Here is a 20,234-nt window from a genome sequence, read left to right on the forward strand (position 1 = left end):
TTGTTCCCCAAACCTGTGATTCTCACTTCTGCCCACACAAGGGCTTTGGAAAAGCCCCGAGAGGCTCAGGCCGAACCCAGTGGCTCTTATTTTTCTGGGATGGAGCCCCATCCTTGTGTTTCTCAAATGCTGTCGACTTAATTCTAATGAGAAATCGGGGTTCTGAATTTAAAAAACAACGTTGTGATGGTTAATACTGAGTGTCAGCTTGATTGGATTGAAGGATACAAAGTATTGATCTTAGGTGTGTCTGTGAGGATGCTGCCAAAGGAGATCCACATTTGAGTCAGTGGGCTGGGGAAGGCAGACCCACCCTCAGTCTGGGTGGGCACCATCTAATCAGCTGCCAGTTCGGCTAGAATATAAGCGGGCAGAAGAATGTGAAAAGAGACTCTGGCTTAGTCTCCCAGCCCACGTCTTTCTCCTGTACTGGATGCTTCCTGCCCTCAAACATCGGACTCCAAGTTCTTTAGTTTTGGAACTTGGACTGGTTCTCCTTGCTTCTTAGCCTATAGATGGCCTATTGTGGGACCTTGTGATCGAGTGAGTTAATACTTAATAAAGTCTTCTTTATATGTAATTCCATTAGTTCCATCCCTCTAGAGAACCCTGACTAGTACAAATGTTTTTTCTTGTTTGCTTTCCATTCAACCTTGAAAATAATGACAGTTCAGAGTAAGATAAAATAGTTACCTGTTCCAGCCCCACAGATTTAAAGTGATTTGACCTAATCCTAAAATGATGTTTTTCTCCTGGCCCAGCCTTAGGAAATTAACAGTATCAGCTATGAATATACAAATGTACTGACCAAGCATCTTCAGTGTGATGTCTAGTCCGTTTGACAATTATGGTTTATTATGAATTACTAGATTTGTGTGCATGTTTTATTTCTGTCTTTTAATAATATTAATAGCTTTACCAAGTACCATCTGAGTTTGTTTAGATTGCAAGCCTCTCTGAGGTCCTGGCTTCACTCTGAGGGACTGGAGTTGCTCAGGACCTGCAGCGCTAGGGTCCAGACCCTGGCAGTTGCCAATGTGCTGCCACACCCATGGCCGGGCTGGGCAGCCTCGAAGCTGCCTCAGGCAACTCCTGCCACATCCACAAACCAAGTGGGAGCACAGCCCGGGACAGAAACACAGGGCACCTCCAGATGCGGCTGCTTCACAGACACCAAGGTCATGGCTTGTGGAAAAGGCCTGGTTTTAGGAAGGTCTTTTCCCTCTGATCATCTGGGAACTCCAGATTACATATAACAGAAAATCTTTATACAACAATTGTCAATTCTTGTTCCATTTTGCGCTTTCTTGAGGATACACGTGCATCTCCCTGAAATTGTTTAATCTGTTAGAACCAAGAGACACTGACTCATCTTGTTGTTGTTATTACTAATAGGTATAATTTACATACATACATATGTCCATTTACATAATTTACACAGTAAAAAAAACTCTTCATCCCCCTCACCACATTTCTTAGTCTTATTTCTCATTGTGATCTGCATTCCCTGTCACTCTCTTGGCCTCAATTCTTCCTACCACATCTGCTCTGAGAGGAAACAGTGTGTGACTGTTTAAAATCTGTTCTTTTTTTATGATCTCAAGAAGAAAGAGAAAAAAACAAAGATCTGTAGGAAGAAAAAAGGGTGAGGACAGAACTTCTGCAGAAATAAATATTGTTACAATAACGCAAATTGTAAACTTTAGGATAGGTACTGACTGTGTAGTTATCTTTATTGAACCAGTTGGTTTGAAATACTTAGAATGCTGTCAGCTTTAAGGTTTTACAGTGGAAATTCTTTCCTTAAATTGGCTTTGGGACATGGATCACAGGTAGAGTCAACCAATTCTAGGAAATTTGATCTACATTCACATTTGTCAGTATTTTCTTTTTCTATGACATGCATAATTATCATATCATAGGCATCAGTGACTTGCTGCCTCTACCTGGGATTCTCCTTACCTGGGAAACTTGTAACCTTGAGACCTGTGATGTCCTAAAGTGAACTGTCATTAGCTTGGGGGAGGTACTTGAAGAGCAAGCAGACCCTGGAGGTGGGGAAACCAAGCATCCAGAGGCACTCATCTTGCTCTGTTTTACCCAACACTGACGTGACTCTCCCAAGCCCCTGTCCTCCTGTGCTCCATCTTGTGGTGCCTATAGCCTGCAAGATGCCAAACGCTTCCTGTTCCCAACTACCCAGGTCTGCCCGTGATCATCCCACTTTGGACTTTCAATCCTTCTTATATGTTGTTCTTTAAAGTCTTATTGATTGTTCCCTGTGGTCTTTTTTTCTTTTTTTTCACTAGCCCTTCTGTTGTCTTAAGTTATGGCTGTGTCTTGGCTAATTACAGAATAACTTCCTCATCATTTTTCCTCTCCACTATCTTGTCCTCTAACGGTCTTGAACACCATGAGAGTGTTGAATGAAGACCCTTTCGTGGACAGTGGCCAGTATTGTTTCTGCATCTGTGCATGTGGTCGTGACTTAGCTTTTGGGCACATGATAATCATCAGGAACTGAGTTGTACATTCTTCAGTGTCATCTGTATATCATGTTGATTACAGTTCTCAGTTGTAATATCTAATATCTAAGATTTAAGGTTTAATATCTCCTTAGCCCAGGTCCCTTGTGAGTTCCAAGTGCTGCTCTGAGCTGATAACCCGTCACGTCCTAGACACCCTGGCCTGGAAACTAGGACATCTGCTTTGGGCCTGTTATGGCTAAAGCTGCTAACACTGAGAAACAGTCTTAGCTTGCTACGGTGTTGACGTATAGGGTTAGAAAGGCAAATATTTAAATTCATTTTAGATCCTTTCATTTGAAATTTTAGTAGGTCATTTTGGTATACTGATAGACTGAGTTTGGAAAAGGGCTGGCAGCATTGAACTAGAATATTTTAAGTACTTCTAATGCCTTTGTACTGATTTCTTTTTTGTAATCAAACCCATTAACAGACTTAAAACTCAAGGAAGAAAAAATAATAGTTGTAATTTTAAATAAGCATTCAGTTACAAGTAAAAAGCATTTTTGTATTCGTTACCATAGTTACCAAGCAGTTTTCCTATAGTTCTAGAAAAAAATGGGCTCCATCATTCAGAGTAATTCTGAAAGGTGCCTTTGGGGGAAAGGGAGAGGAAGGGGTGGTACGGGAGAGGTCCTCGCCATCCCAGAAGCAGGAGACATAACTGGAAGAGCTTTGTTGACACTGAGTTCTACAGACTCTCCCACTAAATAGTAACTGCATTTCTGAGGGGAGTGCTGTTGTAGCTGGGACGTGATGTAAGCCAACTTAGCAGGGTATTGGAATTGTATTCAAACTTTAGAAGTCGACTGCTGTAGTTTACATGGGGTACTGCTATATTTGTTCAGGATTTTAAAAGCAAGTGAAAGTTAGACATTTCCTGTATTTACAAATACCAACTATATCTCAAAGGAATGAAATCAGGCAAATAAAGATGAGGCCAAAATTAAAAATATAAGGAAGCTGGAAGTGGCAGTTTCTGTACTGGAAGGAGAGTTCATCTATCTGTATTTGTGTTTTTGGTCTTAATAATTTTTAAGCCTTATGTAGAGTTTTGATAATACTTCATGGCTTTAGGCCTAGGCAGGGATTAGATTTTATTCAGATTTTGCTAAGAGTATTTTTTCTGGAGACTAGCAGGCTGCTAGTAAGAATTGCTATAATTGGCTCTGTGTCACTGGGAGAACTGGAGTTGAAGGGTTACAGGAGATGAGTCCTGGATAATGGGAGGCAGGGATGAGGGCACCAGGGAGCTCAGGGGATGAAAGGGGAATGGAGAGTCCAGTTAGAGAAGGCTGGTGAGGTGTAGAGAGTGGTCAGACACATGCCTGACAGTTGGGGCCACTTCTCTGTACAAATCAGGAGGAGGCAAGGTAGGCAGGATAGTGCAGAGTTTGTGGGAAGGAACCTGACATCTGAAGTCAATGGAGTGTGTCTTGGGCTGCTGCCTGCACTCCGCCATTCATAGATCAGGTCTTCTTTTTCCTTCCCCAGAACTGCCCTGAGCTGAAACCACCTTTCTTCTCTCCCTATAGCAGTACCCCCAACCCCACCTAAACCCTGCGTGCACTCCACAGCCCCTCATCTTCTTCAGTCCCTCTTTCCCTGATGACCACAGACCTCTCCAAGCTGGACAGACACTGTTCCATGGTGTGTTTTGTTAAGGTCTAAGGGAAGTCCTGTAGGAAGAGGTAGTTGTTACTAAACTTGAGGAAACAGATGAAACAACATACAGCACACAATTCAACACACTTACTAAAATGTATTAAGAGCATTTGGCATCTTAGTGAAGTCACTGCTCATAACTACTGTTCCACCATAGAATCTTCACGAGAACAGCCTGGTGGACTTCACCAGAAGGCTGATGGACGTTGTGGGTGGGCATTTGGGGTGTGGAAAGGCCGCTTGGCACGTTCTCAGCCTGCGTCAGCCCACACCGCCCCTTACCACCAAAGCCTTCTATTTCCCATTCCATCCAGTAGGAGCAGCTGTAGCTGACCTGAAACCTTCGGGGACAGGGTCATTGATTGTTTAAATAGGTAGGTGCAGGGTCTCGGGGATCCGGGGCCTAGATAACATAGCTCAGGCACCACAGGCTCCTCCCACAGCACATCAGGATGCATGAGGCTCAGCACAGCTTATTTTCACTTTCTTGTCCATAAAGTCTCACATCATATTCAGTTGTTTTCCTTCTACCCTAAAATAAACACAACCAGAAAAGCCACTCTCCGATCTCCATCTTTTTAAGGAATTATGTGGCCACAAGGATCTTTAGAAGCAAGTCTTCTTAAGAGAAAATGACAACCTCTATGGGATTTCCACAATAGAGTTCCTTTTGAAAAGCAGTGGTGCAGCCCACACCTCCTAAATTGCCCTATTCTCTTTGCCTTTCGTTGAGTCTGTATGAGATTCTCATTAACAACTTTAACAATTCCTGGACACTGAGGCTTTTGTCAATTATGACGAGACTTCCCATTTCCTAGACCGTGGTCTCCGTCAGCATTTTTGTGTGTGTAGTTACTGTTTTGACTCCATTTCCGTCTTTAAATGTTTTTCCTTTGATATTTGAATGTGTCCTTGTGAATTACCATGAGTCCATTTTTGGAACAAATCAAGGTGTAAATCTCTTATCAGTTATGCCTGAGAAGTTTTATCTTCTGACAATTAAAGAATCTCCACAGCTGGCAGTAGCTTAAACACTATCAAACCGTGACATTTTTTGATGGTTTCCATTTTCTCAGTCCTGCCTGTGCCTTTCGGGGCATTTAAAGTTGCTACTAGAAAGTTCTGTGGCTTTTCAGACTACACTCATGAATTCAGTCCAGTTGATTAATCAGTGTCTACTGAAAATAAGTGGTGTCTCTGTCTCAGAAGTTTAGCACTGAGTGGTCCCTGGGGGCCTGTCTGCCATCTCTCTGTGTCTTGAAGCTGCTGCTGCAGCTTATTTTTTTACTCATTCAAAAACTAAAATATTCTTAATGCTGTTAAGAATTAAGAATATTTTAAGAACCTGTTATCTGCTGACTGACTTTAATGATTTGGATTGATTTTTCAAGCCATTGTGAAACTGCGTTTTCAAATTAAGTGACCATCAAGCACAGGTCTGGTGGATGTCGTTAGAGAACAGGTGCAGCCAGCTGATTTCTCCATGTCATTTGCAAATCCAAAATGTACCATCTTCCATGCCTAGAGATGACACTGAAGTACATGGAAGAGTCGGTTTATGAAAACAGGCTGTCGACAGCCCATCCTCCTGTTTTACAAGGATGAGTTGATTGATCACTGTATGCCACATATCATGCCACAGAATGATAATATGTTTGCTTACAATGAAGGTGGACGTGGGCGTGGTGCACTTCACTCCCTTGATACAGCCCAGGATAGAGCAGCCGTTCAAGCTGGTGGAAAAAGTGGTTCAGAATGTATTTCAGTTCCGAAGGAAATACTGCCATCGAGGGCTCGGGTAAGAATGCCTTTTCTTCTCTTCAGTCGCAGTCTTCTTCATAAAATCCTCAGGCACTTTTTAAGAGTAAGAAGCTTGTTTGCTGTGTTGTTAAAGCTCTGAGTATTACACTGAGTTCAGTCCTGTGACGGACAAGACTTCACTGTCACTGAGGAGAGAGCAAAGACTTGCTAGACCTCAGGTGGCTGTCACAGGGTGGCTTTACCATACACACAGCCTGGAATTGGTGACTGCACAGCTCACAGTGGCTGTGTACTGGGGAGCTCGTGGTTCCCCAGTGAGGACTCGAGACAGATAATAATGGGTTTTTTAAGTGCTTGCTTTCTTCCGAGTTGCCCTGTCTCTTCTTTAAGGACATACTTGAGAACTAGGAAGCAAATGTGATTTTTGAGCAGCCAAAATCATCGCGAAGTCCTCACAAAAGCACGTTTCCATCTCACAGAAAGCTGCTGCTCCCAAGAGGCTCACAGGAACCACTGGGAAAACCCAACAGGGCGCGGTGGTCTAGAGGCCGCCCACCTTGATGGGCTCTGAAGGACCACAGCTATGTTGCAGATCCAGAAAGAGCCAAGAAGCTGTTGAATCAGGCCCAGTGATAGTCTGCTTAAGAAGGCAGGAGAGTGTGTGTCAAAGATTTCCGTCTATGATCATCTATCCATATTCAGCTGTTGAAAGGGGCTCAGCCGGAGAGGCACATATTTCTCAGTTTCTAAAACCTCCTCACATGGCTTCATTGTAATTCTCTCCTTCGCAGGGTCTGAAGTGTCCCTTCAGCACATGAAATGACAGCAGATTATTTTAGGGGCCGGCTGGGCATCAGCTCCTAAGAGCGCTGCAGTCCACAAAGCCCATTGCTGAGGATGCCAGATGGCAGAAGTTAGAGCCTCAGCCTACCACTTGTGGCCTCTAATTAAGCCAGGATTCCCACCTTACCAGATAGTTCCTGCTTCTCTAGCAGAGACTTAAGGTGCAGAGCTGGTGACAGAGATGCCATTGGCCAGCCATTTTGGTGCTAATTAGAACAAAGACACCCCTGTGGCTGCAGCCCTCAGCTACGGTGTGCTGCTGGTGAGTGAAACAGAAGCTGGATTTCGGCTCACACTTACCCCTCATGCAGAGCAGGACCCACACAGCTGTACCTGATAGCCCTGATTCATGGGGAGGGGAACACAAAACTATGTCCTTTTATGTGCTTTTGGAAATCCTGGAATTGGTCTGAGCCTAGAGCTGACACTAGCGTTTCCAAGGCAACTCCCTAGCTAAGTGAAGGGCCCTATTCATTTCAGATACACCATCCTCAGGACAGACATGGATCAGACACTGTGCCATCTGGGGTAACAGGGCAAAGTTCTTTGACCTGTTGGTGTTCTTCAGATGTTAGAAACCGTCATCAGGTCCACTTTGCCATGAAACTAAACTCAAAGATCTGTCACCTCACCCTGAAACTGTGGGGACATGCAATTCCTTGTTGAAAGGACCATCAGCCTATAAGCAACATGCAATCTCCCCGACCATGACACCTTCCAAGCCCTTTGGGATGAGCTCTGTAAGAACCCTGAGACTTGAAGAAAAATGCAATCCAGGCCTAACTCCACAGCATTTCAAGCAGTTCTGCTATTTATTTTAAAACAATGGTTCGATTCAGATAGGTGAAATTTAAAATATATCCTCTACTTCAAATCAGTTTTAAAGATGCCTGAAAAATAACAAGAGGGATAATTATTTATATTTTCCTGTCAGCTATTTTCAAACTGTTAGCAAAAAAAGTAACTCTTTTAGCATGAAGAGTTCTAAAGGCTGATAAATTCAAATTCTAGAGAATCAAAACTGGGGATTTGTCACACAAGAAATAATACAACTTTCACATCGAAACATGAGGCAAATCAAGCTTATATTTCTACAAAAACACAACTGAGCAGATGTTAAACTTACCTTAAAAAGTACATGTACTGATTGAGCTTTGGAGAGTGCTTTCCCATTGTGGGCTTGCCTCGCGCATCAGGTTAGAGCTGCCTCAGTGGTGGGCCGTGCCTCTTACCTGGCGCTATACAATCCAAGAGGCTCCTGCCACTCCCTCCAGCTGTCAGTAGTCAGCAACTGTGGTGTTTTCAAATGAGGGTTAAAAAGTGTCATGATGTGTGGAATTTAAGTAAAATTCTGATATTTCTCTCTTCCCTTCAGAATGTTATTCCCTGAAGCACAGCGCTTGGAAAACACGGGCAGGCTGTTAGAGTTGGCAGACATAGACCCTACTCTTCGGCCTCGCCAGCTCTCCATCTCACACTTTAAGAGCCTCTGTGACGTATACAGAAAAATGTGCGATGAAGACCCACAACTCTTTGCATATAATTTCAGAGAAGAACTCAGGCAAAGAAAAAGCAAAAAGAAAGAAAGAGGATGACGCGAAGAGTTACAGACTCTAGCTGCTGCCTGGGGGCAAGCAGCCTACCAGATGTCGAGTTGCACTACGTGGAGCTTCTTATATGGGTACTCTTTTGTCTTTGCAGAATGAGAATAAAAATGCCAATGACCAGATGTGACTTACTTTCCTTTTACTATAGCTTGGCAGAGAAAATAAATATCATCAAATAAGATACAGTACAAGCTTTCTTTTAATATATACTGTATAGCTAATAACAGGTTTAGTATAAACAGCATCTATTACAATCTTACAAAAATGAAGTATCTGCACATTTTGCCCCTAAACCACATTAAAATAACTTAAATATGCCTTAAATAAAGCAAAAACTGACAGCTGAAAGAAAATGCCCAGAGGATTTTAAAAAATGACCCTTTGAAAACTATTAATCACAACTTCCCCAGCCTTACTTTTTCCACATAACTTAAAATAATTATTAGAAGGCAATTTTAAGGATTCTAAATCATTTGATACCTGCTCAAAGTGGATATAAACTAAGTAATTTACAGATTCTGACCAGTTTCATCTAGGTTTCTGATCCACAATAAATTAAAATAACTTAAATCTTTACAACCATTTTGTGGGAAAATGTAGACTGCACAAAACCCAGGAATGAATAGTTTTTTTGCAATTTCCACTTTACCACCAGTTTAAAAGTAAAATGAGGAATGTAACCCATATCTGGATTGAATCGTACTATGATTTTCCATGGCTCTCTGTTTCATAAAAACACTCGTCATTGACAACAGATGTTAAACTCTGGACACTGAATTCTCGCTCTAGAACAGAATTTAGATCGATGGTGGCATTTTCAGATTGACTGTCAAGGGACTGGTGACGGAGCTGAGCCTTGAGCAAAGTTCCTCTGTCCCTCTTGGTGCTGCTGGCTTTTCGTTTGATGGGGCAGAAGTGCCCCCGGACCAGTTTGGGCTGCTCTCCGCCTTTCTGGCCCTCGCCCGACTCCGGGCCAGGCTGCTGCTCAGCCTCGGGGTGAACGTCTGGGTCAGAAATCCTCAGTCTCTGGAACTGAATTTCAATGTCTTTAGTAGGGCTGCCCCGCTTCAGAGTTTGATGGTGGTCATCATCTTCATCACTCAGGATATCACTCTCTTTGATGAGATTGTCGGCAAAATCTGCCAAGCCGGGGTGTGGGTATTTCCCGGGAGAAGCAGTCTTGGAGTCCTGCCTGCCCTCGGCCGTGGGGCAGCCGCTGCTCTGGGTGCTGCTGCTCAAGCTGCCCTCGTCCGAGTCCAGCAAGGTTCCCTTGCCAGTCTCACTAGTCCACTCGCTGCTGGAGGAATTCTTCAGGACTTTTAAAGACCTGGATGAAGCTGCAGTGAGAAAAACACATTTCACTGTGATACAGAAACAGGTTACACAATGTGTAATGTTTGCCTCAAAGCCTGTGTAAGATTTAACATCTTAATTAAGATTTTATTTTATGATGCCAGGCGTGGTGGCTCAAGCCTGTAATCCCAGCACTTTGGGAGGCCGAGGCGGGTGGATCACAAGGTCAGGAGATCGAGACCATCCTGGCTAACACGGTGAAACCCTGTCTCTACTAAAATACAAAAAATTAGCTGGGCGTGGTGGCGGGCGCCTGTAGTCCCAGCTACTCGGAGGCTGAGGCGGGAGAATGGCATGAACCCGGGAGGCGGAGCTTGCAGTGAGCCGAGATCGCGCCATTGCACTCCAGCCTGGGCCACAGAGCGAGACTCCCTCTCAAAAAAAAAAAAAAGAAAAGAAAAGATTTTATTTTATGATATGACTTCAGTTAGCAACTATCCTGGTATTTAGGCAAAACGTAGCTACTGAAAACATGGAAATTTTGACTTAGGTTTACAGTTGTAAGTTGGGCAATTCAGCGTTTTAGATTATCAGAGCTCAATTATTTAGATAGAACTAGACACTAGAAACCACTATATGGGCTAAGATTTCCTATTTTGCCAATGAGTAAATTGAAAAGTTAACTGCTAATAAATCTAGGCTCCTTTCTTTCACTAAGGTGCTTTGTAGTTTGATCATCAAGATCACACTATATTCCTATGCATCTTCTCACCTTGTGGATTTCCCTTGCTGCTCAATTAAAAGTAGAAAATACTCCTCCCCTCCCCCGCCCCCTTTTTTTAAAAGACAGTGTCTTGCTCTGCCACCCAGGCTGGAGTGCAGTGGTGTGATCTCCACTCACTGCAACCTCCACCTCCTGGGCTCAAGTGATCCTCCCATCTCAGCCTCCTGAGTAGCTGGGACTATAGGTGCGCACGACCATGCCCAGCTAATTTTTATATTTTTTTCTAGAGATGGGGTTTCGCCATGTTGCCCAGGTTGGTCTCAAACTCCTGTTCTCAACAGCTCAAGGGATCCACCTGCCTTGGCCTCCCAAAGTGCTGGGATTACAGGCATGAGCCACTATGCCCAGCCTAGAAAACACTCTCTCTCTCATACGAGAACTGTCTCTGCTGGAATTTCAAACCAGCTTTCTGAAATTTGATGTTATAAGGGTATGTGTGGGTGGGTGGGTGTGTAGTTCTGTTCTCTTGGATTGAAAAAAGCAAGGGAGTTCTCAGTTTTGGTGTTTCTACAAATAATAACAGCATGTTACTTTGATGGCCAGTTTATTTTTACAATGGAGAAAATAGTAAATATGTGGTAAATCTGAAGAGGTCACATTGATTTGACATGAAAAAGAGAAGTTTTACATTTTCTAAGACTAAAAACAACAAAGACAATAATAAAATAGTTAATGTAGAAATAAGGTTCTGAAAACTGAAGCTGAAATTTTAGAAACAAGCAGAAAGAATAATGTGATTTGAAATGCTTACTTGGTGCCTTATCGACTAAGAACGAGTATAAGAGGCCCCTTAACTTAAGACAGCATTACATCCCAATCAACCCACTGTTCAGTTGATAATATTGAAATCGAGAATGCATTTAATATACCTACTAACCACTGCGGCTTAGCCTAGCCTGCCTTCAGTGTGCTCAGAACACTTACAGTAGCCTACGGTTGGACAGAGCACAAGGTCTGTTTTATAATTAAGTGTTATGAAATGTATTGAATGCTGCACTAGAAACGAAAAACAGAATGGTTGTCTGGGTATTCAAAGAACGGTTTCTACTGAATGTGTGTCACTTTCACACCATGGTAGAGTCAAAAAATTATAGGTTGAACCGTCAGAAGGTGGAGACCCTCTGTGTAAGGTTCTTGATCTTCATTCAGCATTGACCTTCAGGATGCCTGGCACTGCTCTGAGCACTGGGAATACAGCAGTGAGGAAAACAAAGTCCCTGGACCCATGCACATCTTAGTGGAAGAAACAAAATCGTACATTTGGACTATGTCAGCTGGTAGGAAGACAAGGGATTGGGGGTTGGGGGTGGCTGTATTTTCCAGTAGAATGTCTGGGAGCAAGAGGCATGTTTAGGTTTCTTCAAAGGAGATAAAGGTATCTTGATGACTTACAAAGTGAAAACTCACAGCTGTATTACAAGAGCATATATCCTTTTCAGAAGCTCATCATGTTTGCTTGAATAAACACAAGGCTAGCAAAATTCTCACCTAATTTAGCTGAAACAGGAACTCGGTTCTTAAGAGGTACCAGGCGATCCTTACATGTTTTCTCCAGTGGTAATTCACACTTTATGTGACGCCTGAAGTTTTCCCTCAGAATAGAACGAATCACCTTAACAATGTTGGTTTTGCTTTCACTGTCACTGGGTGGGGGGGGGAGAGAAAACAGCAGAAGTGTCCAGAGTGTTCATCGTGCTTCCATTCCACGCCCGCCTGTGTTCCTGCGCCTTGCACCTGCTGGGCCAGGCTGCCAGCCAGCCACCCAACAGCAGTGCCATGTGGCCTCCCATACAAAAGGAGGTGAGAATTGATCACTCTTAAGACTTTGATATTTATTTAATCACCATATTCTCCTACTAGCGGCCTCAGTTGCCTTTTTCGGAGGGTGGGGAGTGTGACCCTGATGTCGTCAAAATTCAGGAAGGCACTAAATATAAACTCCCTTCCTTAAGAGACATAATTCTATGTTATTTATGTTGGTTTTAATCTTTGGAAGTCAGTCATACCTGCAACACAACTGAAAGATGGTTTCTGGCCGTCCTTCTATTTCTGACTTCGTATGGATCAGTTCCCATATGGAATTATTTTCTGTCCCTGTGTAAAAGGAAATGGAAACAAGAGTCTACAACTTTGCCCAAAATGCTGTGGTTAAGAACACTTGTAAAGTTTAAATCTCATGAGTTAAGAAAGTCTAATATTCCCAGTCCTGGCTCATTTTCTTCTGTGGCTTGTTCTATGTATGATTTTCACAGTTACAAGAACTGAAATGCCTTTTGGTTACTCTTTACATTTCCTGCTGCAGATTTTCCTCCATCTGAACTGCCTTCGCCCTCTCTCTGGAGCCCGTCTGGGGAAGAGATTCGGTGGATCCTATTCTTCAACCCTCCTTTGCAGTTTTGCCCTTTCCTTGGACGGAACAGGAACTGGGATACTTGAGGTAAAAGAGGCCAACCCCAAATGCAGTCATGTTCTAGAAAACATAAGCACTTCTGACAAAAGTTAAACAGAAGCCCAGCAGGTCACTGCATGACTCAGCCTGCTGGCCTCTTCTGTCACCAGAGACCTGTCACCAAAACAAGGTTACTCTGGAAGAATCTCTGAACATTTTCCAGAGTTAAAGATTTTTTTCTTTTTATATCACCTAAAGTACTACCTAACCTTAAGGAATTTTCTGCTATATTCTAAATTTGTAAAAACATAAATTTGTGGATCTCTTTGTTTTTCTAATACATTTTAGGGTATCAAGGCAGAAAGGAAAATGTTGAAAACTATTGATAGAGACAATAAGGAAACGATGAAGGGCATTTGGCAAAGAAAAAGCTATCCACCAGCATTTACTTTCTCCCAGAAGTCTGCTAAGGAACAGCAAAACAACCTCTCTTTGTCCTCATTTTCCTTGTCTATAAAATAAAAGGCACCAAAAATTATCCCCAAGGCCCTTTCTTACTTTTCATTCCACCGTTAAGTCTACTGAAATGCTTTTTCTGGCATCGTACTGCATGAAACAGTTACCTGCTGGATTCCCCAGTCTGACTTGAAGTGCGGAGATGGGGATCAACCAGCGGAATTTAAATGGGTCCAAGTCAGCAGAGTTGTGTGCAGGCCGGGAATTCGAGGGCTGTAACATGAAGGCCCACCAAGAAAAGTGTTAGGGAAGCTCTCTCACTGGGGGAGGATGTGTGCACAGTGAATAGGAGTTTATGTTCTCCCCGTGGGCGAGTCTCCGAGCAGCCATGTGGGTGTTCAGGGCACAGAAGTCAATCAGCTACGCACCCAATTCTCAAAGACCTCACATGCTGGGGAAGGTGCGGAGGCAGAGTTGTGGTTCAGAATCAGTTACAGGTCTCAAAGCGAGAACAGCAGCCAAGGCTTCCACACCCTCACGCTATCTCTGAATGGTAAACCGATGGCATATAGTATCCACAGCTAAGCTTTGTTTTTGTTTTTCTGAGTCAAGGTAAAAGGCATTTGAAAATAAACCAAAGTTTCACAGACTGTGTGTGGAACAACCATGGGCCATTTTCAGGGATATAAAAGTTGATGTTCTATGTAGGCCCCCATATGAGTATTTATCTACTTCATTTACTTATTTATTTATTGACAGGGTCTCACTCTGTCGCACAGGCTGAAATGCAGTGGCATGATCAAGGCTCACTGCAGCTTCCACCTCCTGGGCTCAATTGATCCTCCTGCCTCAGCCTCCCAAGTAGCTGGGACTACAGGCACGTGCTACCACACCCAGCTACTTCTTGTATTTTTGGTAGAGGCAGGGTTTCACCTTGTTGGCCAGGCTGGTCTCAAATTCCTGGGCTCAAGCCTCAGCCTCCCAAAGTGCTGGGATTACAGACAGGCATGAGCCACCGTGCCCAGCTGTACATCTTCTTTTAAAACAGACATCTTTCACGGGGAGACTCAGAAACGCTCTCAGTATGTGATGGGGTTAGTTACCCTCAGAGTAAACAGTATCAGTCAGCACAGCCTTGGTGCTCAGTGGGCTTTTCAGTGCAACATTAATAGGAAGATACAGCCATGAAAAGGTAGCTTAAATTAAAACGAATTTTGCCTTACCAATTTCTTTTCAGTTTGCAGTTTTCTTTATAAACCAGTATGACGGCTCTCTTAAAACTAAAGAAAGGAAAAGAGAAAGAAAGTCTTTATTTTATGCAAACTCTTCCAAGGTTAAACTAGAGCTGAATGTCTTAACAGAATAACGCTCTTCAAATGTATGAGTCTCTAAGACCTCACTCTGCCAACACATGAGTGAATAAATGGTACTTCCCTTTCGCTCATATTTGAACTATGCAGAAGCACCTGCTTATTTACAAGCTACTATTGGAAGTTGATCTTGGCTTTTTAAAACTCTTTATTTTATTGAAAGCTGAGGACACTGTGTTCATCTCAGTGACAATATACCGTCACTTGCTCTCCCAACTCTCAGAGAGAATTAAAACATCTTGAAATGCAGCAGACTATTATGATAGCAGGTTTCTGGCCAGGTGCGGTGGCTCACGCCTGTAATCTCAGCACTTTGGGAGGCTGAGGCAGGTGGATCACCTGAGGTCAGGAATTCGAGACTAGCCTGGCCAGCATGGTGAAACCCCATCTCTACTAAAAATACAAAAATCAGCCGGGCGTGGTGGTGAGCACCTGTAATCCCAGCTACTCAGGAGGCTTAGGCAGGAGAATCGCTTGAACCTGGGAGGTGGAGGTTGCAGTGAGCAGAGATCACACCACTGCACTCCAGCCTGGGCAACAAGAATGAAACCTTGTCTCAAAAAAAGAAAAAAGAAAAGAAAAGATAGCAGGTTTCAAAATAGCCCCAGGGATCTGTTCCTGTAACACTTGGCCTGAGCCAAGCATCAGAAGGGAGAACAAGATAATGACGATGCAGAGAGATGCCGGAGTTTTAAATAGTTGGGGGCTGGCCCTGTTAAGTCCCCAACCATTATAGCAATTCTAACTCCTGGAGCTCAGGAGTGAATTGGACTGGTGTGGCCAGTGAAGTTCTTCATTAACCCCAGCCTCTTCAGTCTATATTCTTCTGAATGGAATACTAACCAAATACTGTGAGCTCAAGGTCCTTTCTAGCTTTTCCTAGAGATAGAAATGGATTCAACCAGGAAACCGTAGAGTGCATCAGAAGCTCTCCCATCGAAAGTTCTGTTACCTAGATTGTAAAAACAGGAAGTAAGGAAGATACGGAAATCCCATGCTAGATCATCTCATGTTAGATAGTGATGTACACACAGTCATTGCTAAAATGCAAGCACAGCTGGTTTAATTTTTATGATACCTGTAAACATGGGGCCTTAAACAGTGGAGGTTTTGAAAATATGAGCTAAGCCCCAAAGTGTCTGATCAATAACATAAAGGTGAAGGCATTTTGCTCCAATGCACACACATGTAGGTGAGACATGCCTTGTGACCAACTCGATTTCCATAAGATGAACTCTACCACTGTCCGTGGTTCTTCTCGAGTGCCTTTGTAAGCTTTCCCCTGGGATCTAGTACATCCACCACCTCTGAGCTCCATTCGGGCTGCTGATAAAAGAGCACCAGCATTGAAACTGGCCAGAGTGAAGGACTGATCTCCAGCCCTTTCCTGTTCCTGCCATTTTCTGCCTAAACTCTGCTACTTCCAGCATGCCGGCTTTAGAAGCACAAGATTATAAATTAAGCAATCAGATAAAAAGGAAAAATACAGAAAATGTCAAATCCTGCTTGGACTAGTTTTATAAGTAAGCAGGCAACCACCAATATTTGATGTTAAAATATATATATTTGATGTTAAAAGATATATTTGATTTTTTTTAAAAAAAAAAAAAAGCAAAATAAAAAAGGAAAAGCCCCAGACTCCACATTGCCGGTTCCCACGTCCTTTCTCCACCCCAGCCTCCGCCAGCTCACCCTCCACGGATGTTCCAGCCAATGTGAATGTGACATAAGGTTATATTTTAAACCAGTGTAATGAAGTTTAAATTGTATAGTTCATTAGACACATTGTTATCAAGAAAATCTTAGGCATTTTCTCCTCCAGGAAAGTCCTAACAGGGCAGCCTATCTGGGAGGTACAGACCCCACATCACATGCACTAGGCTCCCAGAGTGCAGGCGCCTCACAGACCTCCTTCTCTGTTCCGCTTTGCTCAGCTACTAGCTGGTCAAACACGGTCCCATAATCCTCATAGATCTTCTGCATCTCGTTGATGTGGCTCGCTACTTTCTCCATTGCCTTTAGTGCTTCTGCAAGATATGAAATCATATTTATTTAAGAACTGTTATTTGTTTTAGATCCTATCCAACAGTAATAATGGAGTCAAGATTCAACTCAGGATTCCAGACCAGTACCCACTAGCAGGAGCATTACATTCAGAATAAGTCACAATAGCCCACTGTAACCCAGCCATTAGAATGAAGAACAGCAAAATTATCTTCTACTTCAAATTCTTTTTGAAATGAGGCAGAGTATCAGGGAAACGTATCACTAATAACAACAACTGACATGTATGGAGCACTTTCTACTTAGCAAGGATCACGACAGATGATTTCTGTGAATCATCTCATTTAATGTACACAATAACTCAAAGACTAATCAATCCCATTTTACAGATGAGAAAAGTAAGTGCAGGATATTCTGCCGGAGTTCCAGAGAGGAAAACACGAGAATGGAGCCAGGCTTCAAACCCAAAACTGACTGGGCTTAGGGCACCAGCTCTTGAGTTTGGCTTCCCCTTCTGGGAACCGGGATCCAGGTTTAAATAGAACATAAAAACACCCCCGTACATGACTGACTGACAGAACAATTGTTTACATTTATATATGGTATATGTTCATAACTTTCCGTGAAGGAATATGAGGGATACATTATTTTATAAAAGCCAAAAAGCAAAATTTTAGGTCACTTCTAAATTCAGTATTCTGTATACTTTTTGTCTCCCAATGCAGCATTTTAATTCTATCTGGAGGGAAGTTTGGAAGGAAGTTTTTAAAATCAAACCCTTCTAAAGATGATCTTAATACAAAATGAAGTTTTACACAGTATGAATGCTGAACATAATTTGTATTATTACAGAATTTAACTGTCATACAAAAATGCTTTCCTCTTGTTGATTTTGATACCAAAGTATGCTTGTCATGGAAAAAAGAGCCAGTTTAATTTATGATCTTCTCAGTATTTATTATTCAGTAATACTAAAGTGTTCATAAGTCTCTTTCTCTCCCTAGAAATTTTATCACCTATGGTTTAACTGAACCTCCTAGTTTCAACATATGAACAAATCACTATCTCCAACCCAAATAAAGCCCCTCTTTAAGGATCTTCTATTTACTATCAAACTGCCAGGCTTTGTGTTTTTGACAAATTGTATCTCAGGCAATAATTTCAGAAGTTCAAACGGTAACACAACAACAGCGACTTGAAAGCACAACCCATCACTGCGAGTTTGGTTTCGGAGCCGAGCTCTGCTCACAGATCTCCACAAGGTGGAGCCTCACCCACAAATCCGACCAGCAGCTCGGGTGGCGAATACCACAAAACTTAACCAAGTGATAGGAAAAAAGGCCTGATTTTCAGTTCCAGCGGCACTGTTTCACAGCCAAGTGACCTGAGGTAATTTACTTATTTTGAGAGTGTAGACAGAATCATCCCTGCATAGGAGGAGAATGGTGATACCCTGATGGGTGATACTATAGGAGGAGAATGGTGATACCCATTTTTACCCAAGTATTTTGTAAGCTCTAAAGGAGTGACCAGACACCTAGCTACTTTCACATATTCACATGAAACCTAAGATGAACCATCGCAGAACTGAAAAGTGACACAGGACGTGCCACTGGGCGGGGAAGAGGTGAGCTGGCAGGCCCAGGGCACGGCAGGCAGCTCCTCGCCCGGGGGTGCCCCTCGCCGCCCTGTGCGGGCCCTCGCCCGGGAGTGACCCTCGCCGCCCTGTCCGGCCCTCGCCCGGGGGTGCCCCTCGCCGCCCTGTGCGGGCCCTCGCCCGGGGGTGCCGCCGCCTTCTCACCCGTCAGGTGGTAATGTTCCTCGCTCTCCTGGTCTGTCAGGGACACCAGCTCCTTGAGCAGCAGCGGGTACTTGAGCACTCTCTGAACCGGCTTGATGAGGTAGGACTCCAGCGTGGAGGAATGCTGCTTGGTGGGGTTCCGGGCGTCCAGGAAAGCCTTGAAGGCTTTGTCAGTTTTAGCTACAAGCAGATGGAAAAAAGACCTTAGAAGAGCACAGTGGGGTGAATTAAATTCTTCATTTATCTTTAACATTTATAGCTCATCCATTTCTATAGTCCTCCTAATGCCATTCTTTAATAAAAACCCCAACACATCAGCGGGTCAGGCACCCAGCTGTCAGCGTGGAATTCCGCCTCACAGCCCTGACAGCCCTGGAGTGCTGGGAGCCCTGGGAGCTTCCGAGGATGGAATGCAGGCTGCATGCCAAAGAGTAACACCGACTCAAAATGCTGGAATGTCTGACTTTAAAGACACATTTCATGCATACCCATGAGAAAAATTGTTATAGATGACCTAAAAAGTGAGTTTCAAACAATTCATTAAAAGTCATGAAGCGCAGCCAGGCGCGGTGGCTCACGCCTGTAATCCCAGCACTTTGGGAGGCTGAGGGGGGCGGATCACCTGAGGTCAGGAGTTCGAGACTAGCCTGGCCAACATGGTGAAACCCGTCTCTACTAAAAATACAAAAATTAGCCAGGCGTGGTGGTGAGTGCCTGTAATCCCAGCTACTCGGGAGGCTGAGGCAGGAGAATCACCTCAACCCCTGAGGTGGAGGTTGCAGTGAGTCAAGATCGTGCCACTGCACTCCAGCCTAGACAACAAGGTGAGACTCCCATCTCAAAAAAAAAAATCATCAAAAAAACCATTAAGCAATGTTATCCAGACCCTACACCATACCCACAAAAATTTCATAAAGAAAAATAAACCAGTGTTTTTCCCACTGGCCTCACTCTAATTATTGCTTATTCTTATTCTGTACACTTAAGGGCTATCTGAAAAGCAGTATCTTTTCTCCTGTAAAGTAAGGTGACAGGTACTGCAGCCTATAGCCTTCACTCCATAGCTCCAAGCAGATTCACTGTTCGCACACCCAGAGCCACAGCTCCCTTCCACCAGACATGGCAGTAGGACCCTCTCTGGCAGTGAAAACTGCCCCTCTGTTCAGTGTCTGAGTACCATGAAGGGTGTGTGTAGGAATCCAGGTGCATTTGGTTTGAGTACCAGCGGATACACCAGTGCTACTTGGATTCCACCAGTTGGCATTGGATGACCAGCTGCTTGGAATGTAGCTACTCTGAAGGAAGATAAAGCCTTATTTGGGATTGTGTTGTAAGATCAAATATTCCAGGAGATGCAATACCATTTTGAATGTGATTACCAGGCCAAGAAGGTGGTGACAGGACCCCTCTTCTTTATGACAAAGGAGGAACTGAGCAAGCCCTTGGTATGCTTTCATTGTACTGCATCGATTGTCAATACGTATTGACAAGTACATTGGTATGCTTTCATTGTGCTACAGACCATCAATACAAAGGTGCTTGTGGGCCAGGCATGGTGGCTCATGCCTGTAATGCCAGCACTTTGGGAGGCCTAGATAGGAGGATCACTTGAGGCCAGGAGTTCGAGACCAGCCTGGGCAACACAGTGAGACCCATCTCTACGAACATTTTTTAAAGTAATTAATTAATTAATTTAATTTAAAAGAGGGTGTTTGTGGAAGGAAATGGCAACAGAG

General features: G+C 43.5%; 2 protein-coding genes across 3 annotated transcripts in view; one reads left to right on the forward strand and one right to left on the reverse strand.

Annotated features, from left to right (window-relative positions):
- Window positions 1-13,496, forward strand: part of TFB1M (transcription factor B1, mitochondrial) — a 60,358-nt gene extending 46,862 nt beyond the window's left edge. Inside the window, exons 6-7 of one of the 2 annotated variants that reach the window (XM_017892022.1) lie at window positions 5,861-5,988; window positions 8,170-8,586. In XM_017892022.1, the coding sequence (XP_017747511.1) occupies window positions 5,861-5,988; window positions 8,170-8,389 (348 nt within the window). In that variant the 3' untranslated portion in view covers window positions 8,390-8,586. Of the gene's footprint in view, window positions 1-5,860; window positions 5,989-8,169; window positions 8,587-12,780 lie in introns of those variants that run through there. The other variant, XM_017892032.1, reaches the window with a different exon arrangement.
- Window positions 9,028-20,234, reverse strand: part of TIAM2 (TIAM Rac1 associated GEF 2) — a 217,932-nt gene continuing 206,725 nt past the window's right edge. The window contains exons 20-27 of the mRNA XM_017892053.1: window positions 18,499-18,678; window positions 16,602-16,720; window positions 15,533-15,645; window positions 14,550-14,603; window positions 13,491-13,600; window positions 12,485-12,572; window positions 11,967-12,121; window positions 9,028-9,738 (exon numbers count right to left, since the gene is read on the reverse strand). Of these exons, the coding sequence (XP_017747542.1) occupies window positions 9,104-9,738; window positions 11,967-12,121; window positions 12,485-12,572; window positions 13,491-13,600; window positions 14,550-14,603; window positions 15,533-15,645; window positions 16,602-16,720; window positions 18,499-18,678 (1,454 nt within the window). The 3' untranslated portion in view covers window positions 9,028-9,103. The remainder of the gene's footprint in view (window positions 9,739-11,966; window positions 12,122-12,484; window positions 12,573-13,490; window positions 13,601-14,549; window positions 14,604-15,532; window positions 15,646-16,601; window positions 16,721-18,498; window positions 18,679-20,234) is intronic.

The sequence above is a fragment of the Rhinopithecus bieti genome, unplaced genomic scaffold (assembly GCF_001698545.2).
Source record: "Rhinopithecus bieti isolate Rb0 unplaced genomic scaffold, ASM169854v2 scaffold_1583, whole genome shotgun sequence".
Lineage (NCBI taxonomy): Eukaryota > Metazoa > Chordata > Mammalia > Primates > Cercopithecidae > Rhinopithecus > Rhinopithecus bieti.